The sequence below is a fragment of the Eubalaena glacialis genome, chromosome 13 (genome assembly GCF_028564815.1).
Source record: "Eubalaena glacialis isolate mEubGla1 chromosome 13, mEubGla1.1.hap2.+ XY, whole genome shotgun sequence".
Lineage (NCBI taxonomy): Eukaryota > Metazoa > Chordata > Mammalia > Artiodactyla > Balaenidae > Eubalaena > Eubalaena glacialis.
Genome location: NC_083728.1, coordinates 89,587,341 through 89,615,032, shown reverse-complemented (window position 1 = coordinate 89,615,032; position 27,692 = coordinate 89,587,341). Strand labels below are relative to the sequence as shown.

The following is a 27,692-nucleotide window of genomic DNA, read 5'->3' as shown; positions in this document are numbered from 1 at the left end:
GTAGAGAATGGACTTAAGGACATGGGGAGGGGGAAGGGTAAGCTGGGACAAAGAGAGTGGCATGGACATATATACACTACCAAATGTAAAACAGCTAGTGGGAAGCAGCTGCATAGCACAGGGAGATCAGCTCTGTGCTTTGTGACCACCTAGAGGGGTGGGATAGGAAGGGTGGGAGGGAGACGCAAGAGGGAGGGGATATGGGGATATATGTGTACGTATAGCTGATTCACTTTGTATACAGCAGCAACTAACACAACATTGTAAAGCAATTATACTCCAATAAAGATGTTAAAAAAAAAAAAAAAAAAAAGAAATAGGGGGCCTGACCGGAGTGTCAGGGCAATGCTGGCCTCACAGAATGAGTTAGGAATTCTCTCCTCTCCACTTTTAAGGAAAGTCTGAGTAGGATTGGTATTAGTTCTTCTTTAGACGTTTGATAGATTTCACTAGTGAAGCCATCGGGTTTTGGGCTTTGTCGGGAGACCTTAAGTTACCGGTTCGGTGGGGATGGGATGTGGTGGGGAGGGCCTTCGGGTGTGGAGCTCTGCCTGGAGGCGGCCCTGGGACCGCGCAGACGGGGATCCCCAGGGTGTGAGCTGAGGACCCCTGCACCTGGTCTGGGGGCCAGGGCAGCAGCTTCCACGAGGGCCTGCCACGGAGGAGGCGGCCCCAGGGCAGCCAGGCCACCCTGGGCCTCGGGAGAAGGCAGTGTGCTTGAAGCTCTGCTGCTCAGCAAGTGGGAGGGGATAAAAAGGTGGGGACCGTGTGCAGTGCCACTCCCTGGCTGGTCCCCGTGCTTTTCAAGACAGCCTCCTGACACTGACAGTCTGTTATGACCCAGCCAACAGAGAGGTTTAAAAATAAAGTTAGAGCTCATTTAAACTGCCAAATGCTTAATAATGGATATCATTACTGACTATATTGATATCTAAAACCAGGATTTTTCAATCTATCCATCCAGTGTGGTAAGAGCCGCACCAATGCTTTCTTCATTGAGCTTTATCCACGTGGTAAAAATACTGAAAATTAAAACATGTTATTTTCTAAAATCGGTGCTGTTAGCTAAAATGTGTTTTCATTTATAATTCCAGTGCTAGCTATGATTTGGGGGCAAGATTCTTTTACCCTAAAAGGCACTATACAGGCAGACCTCATTTTATTGCGTTTCACTTGACTGTGCTTCACAGATGCTGCTTTTTTTTTTTTCTTACAAATTGAAGGCCTTGGCAAGACTATCGGCATCATTTTTCCAACGGCATTTGCTTACTTTGTGTCTCTGCATCACATTTTGGTAATTCTTGCAATATTTCAAGCTTTTCATTATTATTATAGTCACAGTGATCTGTGATCAGTGGTCTTTGGTGTCACTACTATGACCCACTGAAGGCTCCGATGATGGTTAGCACTTTTTATCAATAAAGTATTTTTGGGCTTCTCCGGTGGTGCAGTGGTTGAGAATCCGCCTGCCAATGCAGGGGACACGGGTTCAAGCCCTGGTCCGGGAAGATCCCACATGCCGCGGAGCAACTAAGCTCGTGTGCTGCAACTACTGAGCCTGTGCTCTAGAGCCTGTGAGCCACAACTACTGAGCCCGTGTGCAGCAACTACTGAAGCCCGCGCGCCTAGAGCCCGTGCTCCACAATGAGAGAAGCCACTGCAATGAGAAGCCCGCGCACCGCAACGAAGAGTAGCCCCCGCTCGCCGCAACTAGAGAAAGCCCGCGCGCAGCAACGAAGACCCAACATAGCCAAAAATAAATAAATAAATAAATAAAATAAATTTTAAAAAAATAAAGTGTTTTTAAATTGAGGTATGTGCATGGCTTTTTTAGACATAATGCTATTACACACTCAACAGACTACAGTATAGTGTAAACATAACTTTTATATGCACTGGGAAACCAAAAAGTTCCTGTGACTTGCGTTATTGAGATGGTCTGGAACCAAACCTGCAACATCTCTGAGGCCTGCCTGTACAACCTGCATCCATGGAGCTGGGCAGTCATTATCAATGGCTGCTGACATCACGGAAGGAAACAAGCAAACACGTGTACCCACCACCACTGCTGATGAAATGCTCTACCAAACAAAACAGGCAAACTAACAAAACAACAACAGACTCTGATCAAGGCGGGAAATATAGGACAAAGGGGAACTCAGTAAAGGACACCATGTGGACGCAACCAGCAAAAATCCAGACTGGGGACACCCTCCAGGACCAGTAACCTGGGTTTTCTACAGAGAGATTACAAGGAAAAAGAGACAGGGGAGACCTCTAGATATGGAAAGACTCATCACAAGACTGAGCCACCAGTTACAATGTAGGGAGCTGGCCTGGGTCCAGATTCGAACAACTATACTGTCAAGAAATTGTTAATGAGACAATCAGAAATTTGAAGTGACCAGGTGATGATATTCAGGAATTATTGTCAATTTTAAAAGATATGATAATTGGCATTGTGGTCAGAAAAAAAAGAGGATCTTTAATATATTTACAGATGAAATGATATGATGTCTGTCGTTAGCTTCAAACTGATCTCGGAGTGGGTTGGGGAGAGATGAAACAAGATTTATAAATGAATTGTTAAAGCTAACCTGGGGGACCAGGTCATTAGATTATTCTGTCCATTTTTATGTGTGTTTGAATTTTTCCGTAAGAAAAAGTTGAAAATCAAAACCAGGAGAAGGCACTACAGACGGACAGGTCACACCTGAACAATGTGTCTCATGTGCCTGGATTCTGAGTTTTGTGACACGCAAATTGTAAAGTTTTTTTTTTCCCCAGCAAAAGGAATTGTTATGCTTTCAGAAATGCCTTAAGATCATTTCCAAAGAGTTTGAATATTGTTTTAAAATATACTGGGGCCTTTAATAAAATAGCATTTCACATGTGCCCTTCCCAAGCAGTTTGTCCAGTTTTGACATCTACTGCTAACAAAATGGAGAAGCTCCATTTTCTTCTGAAAATAATTTTTGGAGTTAGTTGGGGTAATTTGCAAACAATCATGCAGTATGCTTATCTAAGAGGAGAAGCCAGAGACATTTTTGAATGCGATCTCAGAACAGTGCATCTCCTGGACCAAAACATGTGCTTCGGCCTGTGAGGAGGCCGGCACGGTCCCCGACACCCGCGCTTGCACTGTAGCACGGGCCCATCTTTGGGAGCGTTCCCATCTCCTGTGACCGACTCCGCCCCCGCCCCGCTCGGAGCTGAACAGAGGCCCCCACTAGGGGTGACCACACGGGCGGAGCCGGGGAGACACACACCCCACGGGAGGCATGGCTTCTGCATGCACCACAGGAAGGACCACACGATAATGAAGGATAACGAAAAACAAGCAGCAACGGTGGCCCAGGCTTACTGCGCCAACTGCTCGTATCCCGCTCCTCTCCGGAGCACTCTCACTTTCTCACTCTGCAAAACACCTCTGGCACAAATTCTCTTCTTTCGAACTTGTTCAGCACCACCCTGCCCGCCCCGTCCGCTGGTGATCTGCCCTTCGGCACCGAGTGACAGATGTCCCCCAACACAGCCCTCGAGTCTGTCCTCCCAGCTGCACCCGGGCCCCAGCCCTCGGCCTTCCCGTCGGCAGTGGACCCGCATCCCTGCCCCGGCTGGCCAGCTCCTCCCCGTGTGCTCTTCTTCCTTCTCAGTCATCCCCTTTCCTCCATCCTTTCCCCCTTCTCTACTGTATAATCTACACTGAAAATAAATTAAAAGACGAGGACGCCCTCTGGAGGCTCCGCCACCCTGGAACCCTCGCCTCCCTCCTCTGCTCCCTGAGGGTGCCGAGTCCACCCCGCTCAGGACTTTCAAACGTCCTGCTCCTTCTGTCTGGGAAGCTCCTCCCCTTGACCCCTGGGTCTCAGGTGTCACCCCCTCAGAGAAGTGCTCCGCTGCGGGCTGTCATGTGCCGCCCAGATCCCCTTCAGGACTGGGACTGATTCTGGCTGTGGGGAGATGGCCCTCGGCTGGCAGCGCTCCTCGGGAATTGCTCTGGCTAAGACCCCGGCCCCCAGATGCTGCCCCAAATCCAGGCAGCTCCAAGGGCGGTCCCAGCCCGGAGGTCTCGGCGGGGGCAGTGGCGGCACCGGGCCAGCCTCTCCCTTCCATACGGGGCCCGGGCGGCTCTCATCGGCACCCACACTCGCTCTCAGAGTCAGCTTCCCAGAAAACCCAACCCCTGACCTCCATCCAAGACGTCACCTGATCCCTCGTCACCTCACCTTGCTTCATTCCTCCACGTAGCTTCTAGCATTGATATTTGTGTTTATTTCTCATCGTCTGCTTCTTATCACTAGAACCTAAGTTCCAGCAGAGCCAGGGGCTGGTCTTGTTTATCTTTGCGTCTCCAGAGCCCACACCGGGGCCTGGCCCAGAAGACAGAGTTGTCAAAGGAACAGACGAAGTGACTCAGCCTCTGTGCCTCTTACCGGCTTGTTTACGATTACAGATAACGTACACACAGGGTTTACACAGCACACTTTCCGAAGGTGTAATGATCAGATCACTATGTTCAACCTTAAGTCTTCCTTCAGAAAACAATATGAAAACTGAAGAAAATGCAGAAAAAGGTCACTACAGGTCTAAAGGACTGCAGCCATGACCAAAAGCAAGGAGAGCTTAAAACCTGATACAGTCTGGCAAACAATGGACCTACTGTGTGTAAACTGTCATTTACAGATAAACTAAAAACAAAAGGGGGACTGAAGTTAAGGAAGTTGAAAGGCTGTGTGGCAGGGGAATCTGCAGGCCCTGGGAGGAAGTCTCCACCCCACCTGAGGGTCATCACCTTCCTGTGTGGAGGGAAAAGCACCCCGCATCACCAGAGCCTGCTGTTCAGGATCGGGGTACACCGGGCCTTACTCACAGGAGACGTGGTTTCTGGTTTGGACACTGGTGCTTTAAAGGTAGAAGCGTTTTGGGAAACAACTCCTTTCTTTTCTGCAGCCGCCCCCGTGGATGAACATTCTAAGTAATCCGGCGGGGGAATGACGACGCTGCTTTTCTCAGACAAGTTCATCGTGCTCACGCTTCGTACTGATATCAAGCTAGCGAACAAGAACCAGAGGATACAAGTTAGATGAGACCTGGCCCCTGCACCCCAAACATCCCCAATCTCCTATGGCCAGAACTACGGTGGATTAATAATCCAATACGGTGAGGGAGGAGGAGATTACAACACACACACACACTATATATATGACACTGCAGTGTTTCTGCTGACTTATAAATGTACACTCGAAAGAAATCCTTTAAAAGACATGACAAAAGAAAAGGAGAGGAAAACTGGCTCAATTAGGGGCTGGCTCTTAATTCAAGGAGTTCAATAAGAAAATACAGCAAATGCCTTGAGCAAAAGCATCGAGCACTTCAGACTAAAAAATCTCAGAATTTTAACATCCTAAAAATATTTAGTTTCATTCCTTGGCCACTGGCAGCTGAGCTATTCTGCAAGGGATGGAGACACACAGATGGCTTGGAGCAAGTATAATGGAAGGACTTGCGGGGGGCATCAGGTGCGGCGTCCACGGTCCGCCGGGGACAGCGGGATGGGTCAGGATGGTTGCTCTGACATGGGAAACACTGTGGCCAAGGTGGTTTGTGGTCAAGACGATGCCACATTCAGTTTGGACATGTTTCTGAGGACCCACGCCACATACAAACATTCACGTATTGGCTGGGAGAGACCTGTCTGCGTTAGTCTAGTCTTGGCTCCACCACTTCCAGCTCCTTGAGCAAGTTATTACACCTTTCCGTGCCCGTTTTCTCAATTTTCAAGCAGGGACCTATCTCACAAGGTTGTATGACGATTAAATGACCTGGTCAGTGTAAGGCACTTTGGACAGTTCCTAACTGACGGTGATAATGATCATTATCTGGGTGGGATACAGACATGGGGGGCGGTGTCGGCACAGAGGTGCTGAGTGAAGCCCGTTGATGTAATTCGAGCTTAGGGAGCAGACAAGGTGGCCCAGGAAGCACCGAAAAGGAAAAAAGGACTGAGGGCAGATCCCGAGGACACCTATGTCTAAGCACAGGGCAGAGGAGAGATCTGAAATGGTACTGAAGATGGATGGCTGGTGAAGTGGAGGGAAAATAAAGAGTGCAAGGGCAAGAGAACATTCCAGAAAAAGTGTTCATCAGTGTTAAAGGCTGCCGAGTAAGACCAAGACAGAGCACACGGGCCTTGGATTCAGCTGCGGTGGGCGGTGGGGAGACTGCTTCTGAGGCTGAAGGGGGGTTCCGGGGCGCGTCTCTTTCCAGCAGATGGTCAGTGAAGTGTGTGGGCAACAGAAGTCAGGAAGGAAACAATCATGGAGCAGCAATCCCCCGCAACCCCCCACTACTCCACACCATCTGCGGCTTCCCCGTGGGCTCTGCTACACATGCAGATTAATTCCGACACGCCTGAGAACACGAGGTCGAGGTGCGTTTTCTGCCCCTGGGCCATCTGAGCCACAGGCAGGTCCTACCTTGGCCCGGGCACGCTCACGGTCTCCTTCTCGTTTTCCTCCAGCAACTTTGTGTATGACGACGGGAACCAACCCCTCCTGCAGGTGAAGAGTGGGGAGAAGAAGACCTTGCTGGGATGCTCACAGCAGACAAGCAAGCCATAAACACACCCAGGAATGGCTCGGTGACAGCTCAGGGGCAGGCCGGGCCACTTTCATCACAGTCTCTCATAGGTATCTTATATACAGCATTACTTTTATTTGGATTCCCTTTTCGTCTTTTGTTTCCATATTGGTTTTACTTAATACCTGAATAATCTACACAGAAACTTGATTTAACCTACTTCCTGTAAAGCTTATGCACGTACAGTTGAAATGATGACACTGGCATTTAAACTATTCACCTGCTAAATCTTAACAAAGTATATCTTGAGAAATCTGAAGTCACGTGAAAAACAACATTTAAAACTACTTTCAGAAGTGACTCCTATTTACGCATCAAATTCATCTATATGCGCACACACATACAGAAAACAGCTTGGGAATGACTGGGAATAGAATAACCGCAGTTAACTAAACTATAACTATCACTAAGCTATGAGCCTAACTGTGGTGAAAATGCTAATCTGCCCACAAGGAAGACCTGCTACGAGGAGAGACAGCAGCCCTCTTGGCGTGGGACCGCTGGGCCCCGTGCGGAGGCCCCTCCCGAGACCTACACTTTGGTGTCCTCATGCTCTCCGTACAGCCAGCCGTCCTTCTCCTCGGAGATGAGCAGCGTGATGACATCTCCCTGCGCGAAGCTAAGTAAGGTCTGGTTAGCGCCGGCCGTGTGCGGAAAGATGGTTTTCACTTTCTGCTTTTTTACCCTGTTCAGTCCGGTGGCAACAGAAACCGACCGCTGTAAACTGGGGTCATCTGAAGAACCTGTCAAAAATGAACCGAGCAGTGATGGCTTTTCAAGGAAGGATGATCAGGCAAGTTCAAAGGAGCCAACCCCAGGAAACCACCCGCCCCCATCTCTCCAGCACACTCATTCCACGGAGACGCCAATCGGATTGTATTTCCACACCTCCACCTGTGCCTCGATGGAGAGGGACAGCAAGGGACAGCAGCAGAGCCATGGCCCGAGGCCTCTCAGAGGAGGATCCCTGTGGCTAAAGGCTCTTCTCCAGACCGAGAGGATAAAGCAGTGTAGCCAAGCTTCATCTGCACCGATTCAATCAGGACGGCTCTTAAAGAGGCAAAGTGCTCCACCACCAAGTGGCCCACTGCTTTCCTTGCCCCGCTCCCCCAGAACAAATCACAGAAGCGCTGTGAGGCACCAACTCAGACCAAACTGTCCAAGGCCTGTGCCACAAAAAAGAGAGAAACTGGAAATGTAGACGTTCTTGCTGCCATGGCTGCTCACCTGCGAGCGTGGCAGGGATGTGGTGAGGACGAGTCACGTGTATTGACCCCTCCCTAGGTGCCGTGGCAGAGGCAGGAACCAGATGGAACCAGACGCGGGCGGCCTGGCTCCATGGCCTAACGCTGCACTATGTCATGTCTCAGCTCATCGCAGCCTGATATGTACCAGCCCTACCCCCCAACCCCAAAATTGGAATGGAAAAATTTTTTTCCAGATTTTTTTTCCACTCAAATTTTGCTAGCCCACTATTTACTACAAAACAATGCAAAATCTCTTTTGCATCATTCTCGCAAATTCTTAATAACTACAATGTAAACTTTGCTATCTCTTCAACATGCCGCATACTCTAATTACCTCGGCTGTATTGAATTCAATGATTTTCATTTAGCTTTTACCAATAAGAACCAAAGAATCATTTGAATGATTGGGCTGCACACAGCATTGTATATTTTAACTTTATGTTATATATAACTTATAGTTCTTCAAAGGCAAATAGCTACAGAGTATCATCTTTCCAGCTGACATTCTGAAAATCCCATCTCTTCCCCAAGAGCTGCACGCGCTGGACAGCCTGTGGGCTCTCGCGAGCAGCACGCCGTGTGACTGCCACAACTTCACACCCAAGGGGCCCGTGAGTCCCCCCCCACAGAGACGGGTCTGGTGCCACGACAGTCTCGAGGTCCTAGGTGCCGAAGACTCTGTGTAGGCAGAGTGGAGCCTAACCAAAGCCACGTGAAATGCCTGCAAACAATAACTGGTCCCAATTTACTGAAATAGAGTCAACCGGGTTAAGAAATTTAAGCAGGTAGAACCTAAGCCCCCAGAAAGCATGAAATGCTCTGTTAGAGACGATGAAAACACTGATTATAATTCAAACAAAGCCTACTGGTAAGACTGATAACCATTAATTTTGTCATGTGAACTTCTACAGTTTGTTTCATTGAAAAAAAGAAATTTTAGTCCAATTGCCACAAATACGTAACACAGCGCAAGGCTCTGTAAGTTATATCCCATTTCTTTTAAAATATAACACCTTTCAATAGGATGTTCACTCTATGTAAACATCGATCGGTATATAGAATTAGCATGTGTCAAAGCAACGTGTCTTATGGTTTTAGAATAAACCTAGACCCCATCAGGAGGTGTGAGTTCCTCCAAGCCAGTGTGGAGCAGGTGCTACCATACATGTGTATTTACCTCTATCTCAAGGCACACTTATCCTAAATATTTACAAAATTTTAAAGGTACTTTAAAAGAAATCCAACTAAGTATCTTACCTGTTGAATTATATTTTCTTTCTGAATTCTGTGCGACTGTGGCTGGGTTATTAAACATATCAATCAAAGGGCTCGTTGACGCTCTGGCTGAAGGAGCCGAGGGGATCTTTGGTGAATATTTAGAAAGGGTGTCATAATCTCGCCCAACCTGTGAAAAATTCCTTCTTAGTTTAACATTAGTATAACACAGCAATGGCATTAGACAGATCCCCAGGACTGTTCTGCATTACATGCTTTAAATTCCATTTTTTTCCCCAAATTTTTTGTAGGGCAATGCCCCTTTTTGAATTATTTCAAGAACACCATGTCATTTTTTCCATTTTTGTCTTTTTTTTTTTTTTTAAAGCAGTTACTCCCCATTTTCCCCACCCCTTGAAAAGCACTCACCTCCTTCCTGTCTCTATGGATTTTTAGGCTCCCTTTTAAGTGCTGCTTGGCTAAAGGCATCTACATTTAAAATTATGTTTCCACAGAATTTTGAGTGCATTACTCCATTACTTTCTAACATCTTGTTTTCCAGCATCAGTGGGATTCTCTCTTCTTCGTGAGTAATCTATTTTTGCCCTCCCTGAAAGTTTTCAGAATCCTCTCTTTATCGCTAGCATTCTGCCGTCTGTTGAGGTTCTGATCTTTTCCATTCAGCCAGGATCACCCTGCCTGCGGCGTTAAAGGCCAGGTTACCGTGGTCATCTCCACCGGGACCTCGGTTAGAGCAGGGCAGGGGGAGAAGTGGTGGGAAACGACAGTGTGTACCCGTGGGCCAGCCGCGGCCTAAGAGAGGGAGAGGGTCAATGTCTGGTGCCTGCGCTGCTGGAAGGATAAGTCGCCGTTTACTGGACGGGAAAGCCTGAGGAGAAGCGGGGTTAGAGTGAGAGCCTCAGGTATGTGGTTTTGGACACGCTGAGCAGGAAGATCCCCACTAGACATGCGGGCGGTGAGGCCCCAGGTGGCAGCTGGACGTACCTCCTGCGTTTCAACCCAGCTAACATTATGTTTATCCTCTTTGATTTTTTCTTTTAAATCCTGTTTTTGCAGTGTATTTTGGGAGAGTTCTTTGGCTTAATTTCCCAAGCTGATCCATTCTGCTAAGGAGCCCAGCTGTTGTTTTGGGGTGTTTTTGGAGGGGACGGGGGGGGAAATGAAAAACTTTAATTTTAGAAAAATTTTGAACAGGTACATAAGTAGAGAAAACAGCACAATAAATCTCCATGTACCCAACACCTAGCTTCAACAATGACCAATCCATGGCCATTCTCGTTTCCTGTATGCCCCATCCATCTTCCCCCACAACTGGATTATTTTGAAGCGAATCTCAGACATACCATTTTAACTATAAATAATAATCCTTCTAAATTTCCAAGACAGCTGACTCTTCTCTGTGGTTGTAATAGCCTTTCATCTCTTCTCTCCTCTGCCCTATCAGCTCTGTTGCCCCTTTTACTGGTCGTTCCAGTTTTTACTTTGGTGCGTCTTTTTATGACACTGGTTTCCCCCACCTGTTCAGTGACCGCTGGTTGTCTGTCCATCTTTGTACTGGGTGGCGGTCCCCATTCTGTTTACTGTACACGACAGTCTGTGTTTTCCCTGTGCTCCTCATCGCATGCGATGTTGGGAAGAGGCGAGACACACCCCCAGGAGTGAGCCCCACCCTTCAGTCCACACATGTGGTTTCAGTTCACAGACGAAAGCCCGGGCTGCCTGTGGTTTAGCACAAGTGGGACAAGCGGAGGGACCAAGCAGCCTGGACAGCCTGAACCAGCTCCCCAGCCGACGACACACAGGACACCCCAGCTTCTTCCCCGCTTCTTGGATCCACTGGCTCTGAACTGACGGCTCCACCCTCCGCAGGAACCTTGCCCTGCACGTCTTCCCTGGGCCTGAGATGTCCTTCTATTTTCATTCTGCACACGCTGACCTTGCCTTGCTCGCTCTGGAGACTCCTTCAGCATTTCTGGTCCATTGACAGCACGTGCTCTTTATTTGCCCACGCGGCTATGGATCTATTAGGCAGGTTGATGGCTGGTCATTAATATCTTTGCTGTCATTTCAGAGGGCTTTATATGGACAGGGAGGGTGGACTGATTCATGTGTTCAAACTACCTGCTGGATTCGAATCTCCACACGTGTTTGTGAAAAAATAATAAAGCCCATGTTCAAAGAACAGTGAACTACGATGCTTGAATTCATTACCTGGAATACTGGGGTGATTATTTTTTTCCTCAGGTGCCTTATGTAGTGATGAATGGCACCAGAGTTTTGCTAATCTGTGTTCTAAGACACTTTACGCTTCCTTCAATGGGAATAAACTTATAAAGTTGGAATCATTACAATTAAAAACAGTATCAGTAAAAATCTCCAAAACAAAGATTACAGTGCTAACACAGTGTGAAACATTTGCACATCTAGTTTCAAATCTGAAGGTAAGGGGATAAAAGAAAAGGCAGGCCCTAGAAGTAACACAGGAGGACTGGTGATTTCCACTAACAAAGAAGGCCTTGGTCTGTCGTGCAAATTTGGCTGAAATCTTATTAGCAAACATAAAACCGAAATCTTGAGGAGACAACCAGCTCTTACCATGCTGCTTCTCTCGATCATGGGTGAAGGCAGAGGCGTTCCAGACATTGGGGTAGAGATTGGGGTCTTAATTTCTTCGATCATATTCATGATTTTCTCTGGTACTTTGGTGGCATCACCACATGTTTCTTGCCACTTAGGCAGTTTGGAATTGATCAATTCTGCAGACTATAAATTCAAAAGAAACAAAACCAAAGACAAATGTGTACTGTTGGAAGGACTGACACAAATTACAAACACTACTAATGTATTCCTGGCTTACCACTGGAAGTGTGGGAGCTATGAGTTAAGTTCAGTGAGGAGCTTAAGCACCTATGGGTATCTGCTGTGTCTTATTTGCTGAGGATGTAGGCTCCTGTTCTAAAGGAATTTACCGTCTCCCTCAGGGTGAATACAGAGTTCAAGACTAATACCAGGATTGTACATGATTCAGAAGAAGTTCAAAAACTAAAAGGGAAGGCGGAGCAATCTGTCTTAATCCCCATGTTTTCCCCCGCGGCCCCAGAACTGCCAATCCCCGCTGTCTTCCTCCCACGAGAAGCACCTCTGACCGAGCGACAGGACCAGGAGTGGACTCTGTGCGTGTGTGTACGTTCGTGTGCACTAAACACTGTCCTAAGTACTTCATCCTTGTTAATTCACTGCATCTGCCCCACAATCCTAAAGTAGGTACCATTCTCATCCCCATTTCACAGATGAGGAAACTGAGAACTTTGAGAGGCTAAGTAACTGGCTAACACAGCTTTCCGTGGTAGATCCAGGACCCTGAGGTTTCAACTACTGGGACCTCAGGGAAACCGGATTGGCGTGTTAGAGGAGTGAATCAGACCTGCCCTGAGAAGTTCCTCTATGAGACAGAGGGACTAGAGCAGAGCGTGGTGGGTCTTCAGAGTCGGGGGCACTGCTGAGGGGAAGCCCCGCCCACAGGCCGGCTGGGGCTCTGGGGCAGGCCGACCATGGGCTTTGCAGAAAAGCTGGGCTGCAGAACAGAGAGATGCAGAAGGACAGCGACGAGACCCCTTAGCCCCAGAGGCAGAGGCATCTGTCCTGGTTCCCACAGCCTGGCTCTCCCTCCAACTGGACTCCCAGACTCCCTGGAGCCTTTCCGAGAACCCCTTTTTCCAGGGTGGCAATCTAGTTGGAAAAGGGAAGTAGGGGATCTTTTTTGAAACTATTTTCATAACCACCACACTGTTTTCATCTAGGCTCTGTGTCCATCAGAAGTGGGCTGCGGGAGTTGGTGTAAATCCTAAGCCCCGCCCCTCACACGACCCTGTCCCCTGTCTGTGATGCAGACACACGGGGGACCAACTACTAAGCCTGCTTCATCCAGGACTGGGATCAGGGAAGGCACAAAAGCGGTTTCAGAGACTTGAAGAAACTTCTGCTAGAGAAAGGAGGAGATCTGGCTTGCGTCACACTAAAAAACGTAAGAGGGACTCAAGGTTAAGCGTAAGAAAGACTCTGTCAACAACTAGAGCTCTCTGGAAATAGGCCATGTTGCCTCACGACACAGCAAGTACCCTATTGCTGGGGGGTGGTGTCACCACAGAGAGCTTCAAGGTTGCTTCTGTGCCCCTCCGGCCCACGACCCTGCCCCAATAGGACACTGTCACCATGGAAACATTAGTACGTATGCACTGGTGACAAAAGCAATCATCTAATGCAGCATATTTTTCTTTCCTGTAACAATCTGAGACCTTAGGTATTTAGATTTGGTAGCTGAATATTCCTTAAAGTTTCAAAAACTTTATGGAATATGTAACCTGTGATACATGCATACCTACAAGTCCAAGTTTTTTTTCCCCTGAAAGGAGGAAGTTGCGCTATATTCAAGCTCTTACAAAGCTTCTCATATCACGGAGTGCTCTCTAAATTACTTTATTATGAATAACAATGAATATTTGACTTCAGTCAATGCTAGTTCTGGATACTTACATAAGCCCAATAGAATTCATAATTTAAAAAACAAAAAGAGAGAGGAAAGGAAATTTAACACACGGTTTGTAATGATTCCTGGAAATATAACCTCACAACTGCACGCGCTGAAGGAGGGGGATAAATCCAGTCACGCAGCTGATGCGACCTTGAACAGACACACAACCTGAAGAGGAGTGAAAAAGGAGCCCCCACCAGCTGTCCTGAGGCTGTGAATGGGGTCTGTGGCCTGGGATAGAATTTCCAGCAGCCCCATCTACATGGACCCCCAAGGTGAGCATCTCAGGCCACCCAGGTGGGCTGGACCTGGGGCCTGCCGGAACTCACCCCGTGGTTCTGGGGAAGACACTGATGTTGAAGATGCATCAGAAAGAGTCTGAGAAAAGCTGACTCATGGGTGAGAAAAGGAAAAAAGTGCCATTTCTCAGTTATTCATTAAATATGAATGTGTTACTAAATTAAACAAGCATTTGACCATTTCATCGACATTTCTAAAAGTTTACACATTCAAGTTGGTCAAAAATTATTTCCTTGGGGAACTTCCCTGGTGGTCCAGTGATTAGGAATCCACCTTCCAATGCAGGGGACGCAGATTCAATCCCTGGCAGGGAACTAAAATCCCACATGCCATTTGGCAACTAAACGCACGCGTTCTAGAGCCCGCGCGCCACAATGAAAGATCCCGCATGCCACAGCTAAGATATCCCGTGTGCCGCAACTAAGACCCAATGCAGCCAGATAAATAAATAAATAACTATTATAAAAAATTTATTTCCTTGGAATCTTCTCCCTGGCAAAATAAGCCTTTTGCTTTATATTTGGGCACGTATGGAAGGTGAAGCATTTCAAGGGCATTTAAATATGAATAAAATTAGTCCACACAACGCAATTTGCCACCACACCCACCTGTAAGTGATACTGATGAATGTGATTTGCGAAGCTGCAGTGTTTGTCAACTAGGAAGCAGAAGCGCCTTTTCTCTTCAAGTAGAGCTTCTTTGCAACCATCTGCAATAAATTTCTGGATTTCATTCTGGCGAGAAGTAATGGTTTCTACATACTAGGAAAATAAATAATAATTACACAAGTATGACATGAGGAATCAAATAGCTACACAACCTGACACTTCTCCCATCTTTATGCTTGGTTTATTTTGATAATGGAGTAAGTGCTAAATGCAGATAAACATTAGACAAAACGACGTACTTGTAACCTGATCTGAGCAGATGGCAAATTCTCATTAAGATCCCTGACTCATGCTTGGAGAGAAGTTGCCAAAGGCCTTACATTCCACTGGGCAATTTGCACAAAATATTACTTTGTAATCCAGGGATATGATCATGTTTTATTGGAAAATCGTGGGACCAAAAAGTTCGGAACCAGAAAGTTCAAGTTCAAATCCCAGTTCCAAGTGCCAACCATGTGACTTAACCTAAGCCTCACTTTCCCCATCTATAAAATGGAGATAGTAATGCTTATACTGGGGAGTCCCTGACCCTCCCTGAGTTGGGAGAAAATGCCAATGCTCTTGACTAATTATCCTTAACTCCGGGGAACTCTGCGGCCTTCAGCTCCTACCAAGTCGAAATGCTTATTTTTAACTTTCAACAGCAGCACAACAGTGACGGATAAAGTATAGACTGACTGAGGTGAGCACGCTTCCCAGTTAACTGTATAAATCATCAACCCCAAAATAAAGTAAAATAGTGCTGAAAAGTTCACCTCAATCTCCTTGTATTCATATTTGACTGCATTTCGTCCTCCTTGACTTTTCCTTCTGATCTTCTTCAATTCAGCTTGAGATTTCTCCAAAGAATCTAATTTATTCCTGTGTTCTGCTTGGTATCTTTTGAGAGTCGCCTGTAAGTTAAACGTTGCACTTATTTTTACTGCAGCACCAGGCAAAGTGTCAGGCGGTTACTCTTGCTGCGTTTCCACTGGGCGTGGTGGCAACAGGCGCACGCTTCATGCTGCCCTGCCTGGCTGCAGGTATCCCCACTTCACACCACCCCCTTCCGCTCCTTCAACTTCAATGTCCTGTCCTGAAGTTCCCCATTTATACGATGAGCCCCTGACCAGAAGGGCAGCTTCTCGGAGGAAAACAATGTTGTTTCTTTCTTTTATTCCTTTTTTCTCCAAGGTTTTTGGACACTGGGTAGCCTGTAAGTGCTTTGGTGAATAAATGAATAATATCAACTCACACACTCCTGACTGTTTTATGACTTAACGATTTCAAGAAACAGAATGAACAAGAGCCATCGCTTCCGGTGATTCTGAGGGCTGTGAAACAGTGTTTTGGAGCCTCACAGACCTGGGTTAGAATTCTGGCTTCATCCCTCATTTCCTGTGTGATCTCAGCAATTACTTAATTTTTCTGAAATCCATGCTTACCCTCTAATCTGTACAGTGGGGATAGTAAGAGTACCTATGTTACAGAGTTTCTGTGGGGATAAAAATCAGGTAATGCACGTAAAGAGCTTGGTATTACATCCTCCTGGCCGCAGAGCGCGTGCACGCAGGGCAGCAGGACGACTTCAGGGTGACCCCCACCGCTTACTGCCATGCGGGGCTCGTGGAGAAGAAGGGGGGCTTCGGGTGGCCAAGGAAGCAGCTACTGTGCAGCAGAAAGGCGAGGAGGAAGGAGCAAACTGCTGGAATCGACACTGCCGTAGGGCAACAGAGGAGGGACACCACGATGGGACCCGGAGCCCCAGGGGGCCCCAGACGGCATCCTCCCACACGGCTCACGTCCGCAAGTGCCGGTGTGTGAAAGCAACAGATGCACTAACGCAGATGCAGGTGTCATCCACATATGCGTGCTCCTTGAAAACAATGTTTTCCAGAAGTGTATGATTCCCTGCAGGATTTCCTGCTATGCTTTTTAGTAAAGATCCCAAGCGTTAGCACTTGGCCCACTCAGCCCAAAGGGACCTTGTTGGTGTTACGCGGCCGTGTACACACTCGACGGCCAGCTCCATCATACCTGCTGCCGCCGAGTCAGCAGTGGGGGAAGTTGTCCCCGAGCTCAGCCATCAGGCAAGTGCAGCCTTCGCGAGAGCTGGGCCCCTGGCCCCGGGCCACCTCCACCCACGGGCGGTGCAGCACAACTAGGTACTCACGTTCATATATTTTACATCAAGTTCCGTCTTCTTCTCCAGCTCACGGATAATCTCCTTATGGAATTTTCTGAACTGTGAACGCAGGAAATGAAAAATTCAGGCCAGGTTTGAGACTTGAAGTGAAATAAAATTTAAAAATAAAAAAGTATATTTGGTAAATATAAAAACAGTTCACATACATTTTCATCAAGGCTCTCGTTGAGTTTCTTGTGGATACTCGAAATCTCTATGAGAACGTGGCCTGTGGACAAAACCAGGTACGTTAGGGCAAAAAGCCATTGCGTGTTTTTTGTAAAGGTACGAAGGGAAGTAAAGTGGTGGATGAAGCCCAGTCCCCGGCTGCTCCCAGAGCAGGTGGGCACCAGGCCCTGTGGCACTGGGAATACCGGCTGCGTCCTGACAGCGGGGGTGGGTCAGACGGACGCAGCTGACAGCAAACTTACTCCACAGCATCGTTCGTCAAAAGCACGCCAACTCTGTCTTCAAACTTACGCTGTTCTCTCGCCATTTACTCATTCCCTACACTGAATCCTATTTATCTGGTTTAATTGCTAAATTCTCTTACAAGAGATTATTTTGGTCATTATAGTACTAACTATAGGAACAAATGACTTATTTTCATCTAATCCTGGGTAATCTGATTATATGTCAGGCATAAAAGATAGAGGTTATTTTCTCTTTCTCATATTAGTTCTCGTATCATTCTGGAAAATCTCAACGCCACAGGAAACTGCAGTAGGGACAGTGTTCTGCCTCGCGTCTCCTGGGGCTGCACCGTTCTCTGAAACGACTACACAGAAGAGAATGTTCCGGGACAAAGGAGTATTGCTCCAAAAAAGCAGCGAGATGACCACTTGATTTGCAAAGCACATGTCTTGCGGCTCGCGGCAGAGCGCTGCCTCCCCGCTTCTAAAGGTGAACAAGAGCCCCCCTGCCAACTTCTCTACAGGAACCAAATGGGTCTGACACCCAAAAACTGGGAGTGAAAGAGTTATTTGGAACCACCACCAAATCATCCCAAACCACAAAACGTGCCGAGCGGACCATCCTACGGTTCGGTGGGCAGATAAAAAGGAGTTCTTTGGGCAAACTGAAAGGCTGTGGATGAGGGAGAATGAAAAGGACGACTATGGTAGACACGGGAGAAGAGGAAAAGATTACTGACTAGACTCTGGCTTCAGCGAGCACCTCTATGCGAATGACTTTAGTATGCCCGGTTCTGGAAACATCTGAAGACATCTGACTCTAAGGGGGCAGCCCAGGCTCTTCCCCCATCTTCAGACTCAGAAATTCTGCCTGTCCTGAACACATCCACCTGGATGTCCCACTAGGCGCCCCGTATTCAGCAGGCCTACAAGTGAACCCCACCCCACCCCCATCTTCTCTAATCCCAGCTCTTGGCTGCCAGCCAGCCAGTCATGAGGGGTCGACACCCCGCCTACGCGTCACACCCAATGACAAAGACTCATTCCCTTGTGCCATCACTTGGGCCACCTCCGGCATGGAACCATGCCTCTTACTCACCCTGCTTCCTTGGGCAACAAATGTGCCAGCCCTCCCCTGCCCAGGAGAGAAGGCACTTGGGGATGACGTGAAGTCGATGTTCGCTCGATGACCTATTCTAGGAGAGGTGGGGAGCGGTCTCCCCAGGCCCTCTGCCCCACACGTTTACACCTGCCAGTTGGACCTCTTAGGAGGCACCCTCCTCCTTCAAGCTCTTCTTTCTCATGACTCCCAGCTTGTTCTCTTCTGGATCTCCTCCCTCACAGGTGCCAGGGATCTTTCCAAATCTACATGTAAAATGTCACTCCCTCCCATGGGGTCCCAGATAAAACAACTCCTCGGCCTGAAGCCCACCATGAGCAGTGTTGCTTAAAATAACCATGGTGGGTGGTGGGGACAGAGAATCTCCTGGAAGGATATAACCATGTTAATAGGTGATAGGTACATGTAAGTCCCTAAGCACCATGTGATTCTAGGAACATCTGCTGGATAAGCATGAGAGCGAGGGCAGACACGTCCCCAGCACTCATGGTCCACCTGCCAGGATATCAAGGTACCCACTCTACATCCTCAGTGACACTGACTCCATTTATCCCATAATTCAGTTCTCCTAAAGCTCAACATGAAACAAATAAACCAGAGTTCTTCACAAAGGAAACCTTTATATGACCAAGAATATAATTACATTAATATGCCATTTCATATATTGAAATAATCTGAGTTACCTTCACATCTATTTTAAACCCATAACTCTGAGTTGGAGATGAAAAATAAACAACAACAACAAAACCCACTTCAATTAATTGAAAATCAAGCACTCTATCCTGGGCAAATCAGATCTACTTAAAAAAGAAAAAGGTCTAAAAATAATTTTGCTTAAATCATTCAGAGTGATTCAGGCTAGAAGCAAAATGTTCACATTTTTTTTTTCATGTTGTCATGAACTTTATTTTTACAACCTTATATAACATGGACCTCCGAGAAGCATGTCAAAAGTATGTGCTTGTGCGGTGCCCTCGGGAACGCCAGCGCTGCTAAAGCCGGTGCTCCGGCCTGAGGGCCCCGGCCACCCGAGCCCCCTCCTCACTCTCCCCCTCCTGCCCACAGTTTCTCCCCGCCCCGCAGGCGCCCAGTGAAAAGGCCCAGTGAAACAGCCCATTCACTCTGCGGGCAGAGACGGAACACCTGACCTTCCCCCCGTTATTCCTGTCCCTCACAGTTCGTGGAATTTAAATGCCAACCTCATAGCAGCAGCCACTGAGTCCTCAGTCATAAAAAGGATTAAAAAACATCTTTACTGTGATTTTGCAAGCTGCCAAAAGCGTATCTTGAAACAGAAAATGAAAACAGCCTTTATGTTCAATCTACATAAGTTTATTCTTAACATAGCAAGTGTTACTTTATGTCTGAAATGTGGTATTGCACGTTTTACTCTTAGCCCTGTAACCTACTTTTTCATAAATTACATTTGGGAAGAAAAAAAATTTTTGAAACGAGAGGGTGCAGTTGAGAAAGCACGGCCCAGATTCTAATGGAGCAGAACTAAGTAAACGCCTAAACAGGAATCAGCGTGTTGATCCCAGAAATTACAGCACCGTATGTGCTGGATCAACCATTTCCTTTTTTCCCTTTTAGGTTCTGAGTCAATATTTTGGGAAGAAACTCATAGTAAGTACAGTAATGTAATTCGGTCTGAATAAATTATATTCTTAAATGGCAATATTAAGGGAATTTAAATATATACAAATTTTTCAAAATCATGAACTTGATACAACTAAAAGTCAATGTCTACCATCAATTTTTCTCTAAAATTCATACACATAATAGCTACTCGTGGTATCACTCTAATTTTAGGAACTATGAACAAATATGTCCAACATTTTGGACAATACTGTATGAAGATACGCATTTAGCCAATAGGCAGTACAGACTTTAAAAGTTAAACAAAAATTAAAAAATATTACTAGTATGAACACAAAGAAAGTTTTCATCTGAAATATAGGTTAGTCATTGGACTATTAATATATTTTCAACTAGATAATTCTTCATCAATTCACAGTATAAATTTAGAGGAACCAGATGGACACTACTAACAGACTTGAGTAGCACAGAACGTGTAGGCATAAATATTCTTTTTCATTTACATTTGATCGTGGATAATCAGAACATTTATTATTTCCAGATAGCACAGAGCAGTGACAGGCGCACACTACTTCCTCCATGTGACTCTGAGTGGAATCAGACAATAAAACGACAAGATGGAAGCCAACCCACTACTGGCCTAAAGTTACACTGTAATGGATTAAAGGAAAATTGATAGAAAAAATGTCACTGGAAAAAGGATATACTTTTTCTGAGAGTTTTTCAGATACCCAATGTGATTCAGAGAAAATATAATGAAAGTAAAAGCAAATTACACATAGATGGGATACGTTAAAAAACACAAGTATGTACTCAGGGTCACCAACACTGTAGGAGAGTCGGAGTAGTACCCACCAACATGTGACCCAGCTTGGAAGGCTTTGCCAGCATCTAAGAATAGCTCCCAATGGCTGTTCCCGAGTCCCTGGATGCAGGTGGAGGTGCTCTTCTCTCGTCAGTATTGAAATTGTGCAAATAAACAATGTGCACATAGATAGGCACAATGCCAAGTCAGTGATAGGGTGAGCATTTCATCCAACGTTCCTCCAAAGTCTAGCTTTTGACTTAACCAATCATAGTTCCACAGTTCTAATTAACATCTTGCATGGAGACTATAATTATTCTACCATTGATCATGATTTATCCCATCTGATGAAAACAAGTGAGACAAACTGAAGTTATACAACAGAATTATATAGTGTTCCGAAGTTCTTTCATTGTCAGAAATGAAAGTAAAGTGCCAAGTAACAATTGACTTTGATAAGAAAAGATGCATGGTGAAATCTCCAGGGTAGCTACTAAAAAAATAAAGTTCATATAACTATCAAGCTAATAGAGAGGAGAAAAAATAGTCAAAAAGAGGACTAGAGAAGAAATTAACATAGGACAGAGAGTAGAAAGCAAATGTAATTACACTGGAGGTAAATGGAGTATATAGTTTAATTAAAAGACAAAGATTGTTAGGATTAAAAAAACAACACCCAACTATATTCTGCTTACAAGAAACACACTTAAATACAGAAAGGTTGAGAGTAAAAGGATGGAATCAGATACATGGCAAACACTAACCAAAAGAAAGCTGAGGCAGATACATTAAAACCAAACAAAGAAGACAAAATAGTCAAAGAAGGCAAGAAGCATTATTAGAGATAAAGCAGTCATTTCATAATGGCAAAAGGTTCAATTCATCTGGAAGATAGAAAAATTTTGTATTTGTGTGCATCTCAGTGTAGTCTCAATGTTTCTAAACCAAAACTGAATTATAAAAAAGAAACAGATAAATCATAGGAGATTTTAATATACCTCTCTTAGTAAACTGATAGAACAAGCAGACAAAAAAATCAGTAGATATAGATGACTGAATAATGCAATAAATAAACTTGATCTAGTGAACATATAAATAATACTATATAATACATATAAAGAATACATTATCTATATATACCCTACATATAAAGCTTATCCAATAACTTCATTTTAAAGCAAACACAAAATACTAAAAAGGAACCAAAAGAAAGCCTCCCGGTATTTCAAAAAAACTGAAATTATACTTAGAATGTTCTTTAAATGCACCACAATTAAGCTAGAAATCATTAACAAAAAGGTAACTAGAAAATGTCCATATATTGGAAATGAAACAGACTTCTAAATAACCTGTAAGTCAAAGAAGAGAGCACAATGGAAGTTAAAATGATTTTGAAATGAAATGATAAAGAAAATATAGCATATAAAACATGTAAGATGCAACTAAAGCCATGGTTACAGGTAATTTTATAGCCTCAAAATGCATATATTAGAAAAAAATGAGTGAAAAATCAATGCTCTAAGCACCCATTTCAAGAATTTAATGAAATACTACCCAATAATATAAAGAAATGAACTAGACATAAAAATATGGATGAATTTCAAACATATTATGCTCAATGAAAGCTACATACTGTATGATTCCATTTATAAAACATTCCAGAAAAGGCAAAACTGACAGTTATCTGATAAACAAATCTGCTTACCCTATTACCCAGCAATTCTACTCCTAGATATTTTTCCCAAGAGAAATGAGTGCATTTGTTCACCAAGACATGCACAAGAATGTTCACAGCAGTTTTATTCATCATATCTCCAAGCTAAAAACAACCCAAACATCCATCAACATAAGAATGGATAAATTGTGGAATACTCACTCACACATGGAAGAGCAGGGAGACCTCAAACTGTATACAAATCCCCCTCAAATCCTTGACTAACACTTAAATTGCACAGGCTCAGGGTGAGACTAGGAAATGCAGCAAAAGCAACAGTTGGAAGGTTGGAAAGCTTAGCGGATGTTCTCAGGATACACAGTGTTGGGAATACAGAGTTTGGAATTCAAGGTCTGGTAAACAGCACAGGCTTCCCACTGAAATTGAGAAGGGCTATACCTTAGGAATGAGGACTAAGTCACAGGACCAAGGGCAAAACCAAAATAGATCCACCAGAAAAAAGTCCAAAATTAAGCCTCCACAAAGTCAGGTGATTCATCAGTAATTTAACTGTCTGCTAGAATAAAACTCCACACTCTTAAGAGGAGGATAACAGAATCCAAAGTCTCTACAATATTTTACCACAATATACAGAACAGGAAAAAAAAAAAAAAAAAAAAATCAGTAGACAGGGTGAATGGTAAAACTACAAACAAACTCTGAACTCTTTTTCCCAAGAGTTAGTATGGTCATTTTTTGGTATTTAAAATATATTTCATAACTCTAATAATATTTAAGTTTATTTACAACTTATAATAAAATATATTAACATATAATATAAATTTATAATATAAAATTATAAATTTATAAAATTCCTGATAATTCCAAAGCTATTTTAGATGTATTATAGGATTGAGAAAGTGTGTAAATATGTTGATGTTACCGGGAGCCAGGGTTCTCAAACATTTCCAAAATACGTAAATGTAAGTGCATTTGCTCATTTATTTGTGTATGAATATATGTGTGTATACATATACATATACACACATGTCTATTTGTGTGTGTGTATGTACACAATATAAGCTATACACATGTATATATTTCCTAGCTCTGTTGGCTGAAAGGACCCAGATGACATCTCAATAGCAATGAGCACACCTAGTACCCAAATCTTGGTTTCTAAAATCATTCCCCACTAAGGGGAAGCAACACTCCTCAGAAAAATGGCTGTGGATTCCACAGCTGAGGCGTAAAAGGACAAGATGAGCCTGGAACACACTGTTACGCAAGAGTAAGGAAGTGCACAGGAATGAATGAATGAATGAGTAAAAGAGTCAGCTCAAAAGAGCTCCTACTGGCCAAACATGGGACAGTTTGAGCACCAAAATAAGGACAGTAATATATTATAAATCATTGAAAAATTCATAGAATCCATGAGACCATAGCAATAATAAATAGATAAATTTAAAAAGAAAGAGATGAGGGAGAAGGGAGGGCTCCTGCTAAAAGTGGAATGCCAAGTGCCAACTGGTCAGTATGAAGGGAATGTTAGAACTGGAAAATCATCACAGTAGAGTTTGCAACCATCACAGTAAAGACTGGTTCGGGCAAAAATCATTAATAGGTGTTAAATTTAGGATACAAATGTTGATGAGGAGTAAGATATTTACATAGTCTGAAAGTAGCAACAGAAAAAAAAAGCAACTGTACATTGGAGAAATCAGACAACACCTTCACTGGACAGTCAAAAATAATGCCACAAATGAGAGGCAGGTAACACTGTGTGTCCAAATTGATACTCTGAGCACAAATTGCCTCAGATAGCATTAATATAACCTGAATATAATCATGAAGACCTGGCATTTGAGAGTTATTATCTTACGTTCCTGACTATTCATCCCCTTTTAGGGTTTCTGATACAGGGCTATCTCATGCTAGTTCTTTATTGCCAACATTAAATTTATTTGCTTATTGTTGGAGAAGAACAAAATGATTTCATCCTTCTCTGATGGTTCATCCAGTGCTAGCTGACAAAGGTAAGGAAGAGATGAAGAGGTCTGTTGACAGGAGAAATGACATCAATGTTCTACTTATTTAATAGTAAGACCTCTGAAAACCTCAATTTTAGAAAATAGTAGAAATGGCCAAAGATCTGAAAGTGACAAGTCCTCTGAGCCAAACAAAAGTTGTAACCACAAACCTAAACACCACCCCTGCCTCCGACCCCACCAGAGTGGAGTCCCTTTTAGATACAGAACGAGCAGAACTTACTTTTATATAAAAGTCTAGAAGAGATTGCCTAAAGGATGTTGGTTTTCATAATAAGAGGCCAGCAGCTACTGCTGATCTCTTAGTGATAGAACACAAGATCTTTAGCAAGAAGAGCTCATGAAGAAGATGAAAGGCTGGTAAAGGAGTCTGGAAAGGGCCGGGGTACTGTGAATGCTAAAAGACTGAAGCATCTTCAGAAAGTGGGGTCCTCTGGACTGTCATCACCCACAGAGAACTCAGAGGACACGAAGACTGGGCAAAGGTCAGAGTCTGCAAGAAGTTACAATGGTGCCAGACAAGCCTCTTAGCTGTGCACACCTGGGAAGTTACTTAACCTCTCTCCAGGTAATCTCACCTGTATGGTGGTAACTAGAATACTTACTTCATAGGCTTGGGTGAGTGTGATACTTTCCTGTGAGTTGAAAGAGAAATACTGGCTAGTAAGGTGTGTGCGTCCAGACAGAAGTAGCAAATTAGTTCAATAATGCATGATATATGCCAACAGCATAGGGCCCACACTCCTCAACACGCCATTTTCTGGGTGAGTACTTGTTTTCTAGAAATAAAATCCACATACTAGGTTGTCAACTTGTAACTAGTCACTGTGTTTCATTATTTTTTGTTCCTTATACATATACATCTATATATTCTTTAGTATGCCTTATTGTACTATGTTTAAAATGTTTCGGAATAACTCTTAAAACTTACAGAATGAGAGAAACAGACACCGACCTCTCCTAAACTCATCTCCTCCCTCCCCACCCCCCATTCCCAGGGTCCCCAAAGAAAAACTGTTACTCTCCTATTATCAAACAGAACACAGTTAGAGAATATACTCTGCTTTCCTCCACCTCACAGCCTTTACAGTACTGTAGTTAAACAGTATCTATCAGGATTGACCCATGATGAGAAGAGGCACATCTGACCACTGCGGGTTAGAACGAATTGCAAGGGCACTTCTGGTTTCTGCTCCAACGCGTAAAAAGCCTGGAAGTCATCACTTCCTTACTTACAACAAGAAACAAGCTAAACAAACTGAAAAACAACTCTTAGATTCATCAGAGAATTAAGTTCACAGGCTGATGTGAAAAATCAGAGTTTACCAAGAGCAGAGACTGATGCTGGAGCCATGGCTGCCAGGAACCCAAACGGTAACTGAGGATTTGCTGGAGGCTCAGTGTGGACCAGCTTGAGAGTTAAAAACAACAGGCGGCTCACGTTTTCACGAGTTTTATCTCTAGGAGGCATCCTCGCCACCAGGTTTTTATTGTTAGGAATGGAGAAAATTCCTCTGGGGCTTCTGGCAGGGGGAGGGGGAAAACGACCATTTTGAAATCTGCCCAGAGTTGTTCTGTTCTTGTTCTGTTCTGTGTAAGGAAGGCTAGCCCTCCAGGGAAACACTTTTCGTCAGCTTTATCTGATCTGGGGAAGGACAACTAGCTACCTGCAGCCCCTCTAGCCTTCCTGTCTCAAGTAAGGGGAGGGAAAAAAAGGCTAAGAAACTCTTCTGAAGGTCATATCCCAGATACTGTGGCCCACTGTAAAAACCAAAAATACCCAACAAAACAAAACAATGGAGATTTAAACATGAGATTATAGAATGGTCCCCCTCTCCAGTACTTTACCACCACATCACCCATCAACAGGACTCCAGGATAATAACAGTGGATTATAACTGACACTCCATTTAGAAGGATTTTCAAAAGAAACCCAAAGACAACAGGGGAGACAAAGACAATGGAGAAAGGATAGTCCTTTCAACAAAGGATGCTAAACAACTAGACATCCACTTGCAGAGAAATCAATCTAGACACTGACCTTATACTTTTCACAAAAAGCAACTCAAAATGGAGCATACACCTAAATGTAAAATGCAAAACTATAAAACTTTTAGAAGATAACACCAGAGAAAATACACATGACTTTGGTTTAGCAATGAGTTTTTAGATATAATGCCCAAAGCATGATCCATGAAAGAAAAAAACTGGCAAGTTGGACTTCATTAAAATTACAAACTTATGCTCTACAAAAAACACTGTTAATAGAATGAAAAGACAAGCCACAGATTGGGAGAAAATATTTGCAACACACATATCTGATAAAGGACTTGTATCCAAAATACACGTAAAAAATACATAAAGACTGCTTAAAGCTCAAACATAAGAAAACAAACTCAGTTAAAATGTAAGATATACAGATGGCCAATAAGCATATGAAAAGATGATCCATACCATATGATTAGGGAACTGCAAATTAAAACAACAAGATACCACCATACACCTATCAGAACGGCTATAATCCAGAAAACTGACAACACCAAATGCTGAAGTGGAGCAAGAGGAACTCTCATTCATTACGGGTGGGAATGCAAAATGGTACAGTCACTTCTCAAGATAGTCTGGCAGTTTCTTACAAAGGTAAACAGTCTTATTCGATCTAGCAATTGTGCTCCTAGGTGTTTAACCAAATGACTAGAAATATTATACCTATGGAAAAACCTGTACAGTATATGAATGCCTATAGCAGCTTTATTTATATTGCCAAACCCTGGAAACAACCCAGATGAGTGGATAAACAAACTGTGGTACATCTGTACAACTGGATATTATTCAGGGATTAAAAAGAAACCAGCTATTAAACCACAAAAAGACATGAAGGGAGTTTAAATGTATGTTGTTTAGTGAAAGAAGTCAGTCTGAAAAGGCTGCATAGTACACAATTCCAACTAAATGACATTCTGGAGAAGGCAAAACTATAAAAACAGTAAAAAGATCGGTGACTGCCAAGGACTGGTGGGGGGGTGGCTGTTTATACATTTGTCAACCTCATAGAACCCCAATATAAACTATGATTTTTAGTTAATAATAATGTACCAATACTGGTTCATCATTTGTAACCAATGCAAGATGTTAAAAACAGGGGAAATAGTGAGTGGGGGAGAGAGTGTGTGTGAGAACTATGTGAGATCTATTCAATTTTGTATAAACTTAAAACTGCTCTAAAAAATAAAGTCTATTAATTAAAAATAAATTCACAGCAGCC

At 44.2% G+C, this 27,692-nt stretch overlaps 1 protein-coding gene across 3 annotated transcripts in view; it reads right to left on the bottom strand.

The window, feature by feature from the left end:
* The window catches only part of BAIAP2L1 (BAR/IMD domain containing adaptor protein 2 like 1), an 88,083-nt gene that overhangs the window by 12,186 nt on the left and 48,205 nt on the right, over window positions 1–27,692 (bottom strand). For 2 of the 3 annotated variants that reach the window (XM_061210321.1, XM_061210322.1), the window contains 9 exons: window positions 16,956–17,017; window positions 16,777–16,848; window positions 15,380–15,517; window positions 14,565–14,717; window positions 11,721–11,888; window positions 9,147–9,294; window positions 7,178–7,385; window positions 6,480–6,557; window positions 4,874–5,054 (listed from right to left, as the gene is read on the bottom strand). In XM_061210321.1, the coding sequence (XP_061066304.1) occupies window positions 4,874–5,054; window positions 6,480–6,557; window positions 7,178–7,385; window positions 9,147–9,294; window positions 11,721–11,888; window positions 14,565–14,717; window positions 15,380–15,517; window positions 16,777–16,848; window positions 16,956–17,017 (1,208 nt within the window). The remainder of the gene's footprint in view (window positions 1–4,873; window positions 5,055–6,479; window positions 6,558–7,177; window positions 7,386–9,146; window positions 9,295–11,720; window positions 11,889–14,564; window positions 14,718–15,379; window positions 15,518–16,776; window positions 16,849–16,955; window positions 17,018–27,692) is intronic. The other variant, XM_061210324.1, reaches the window with a different exon arrangement.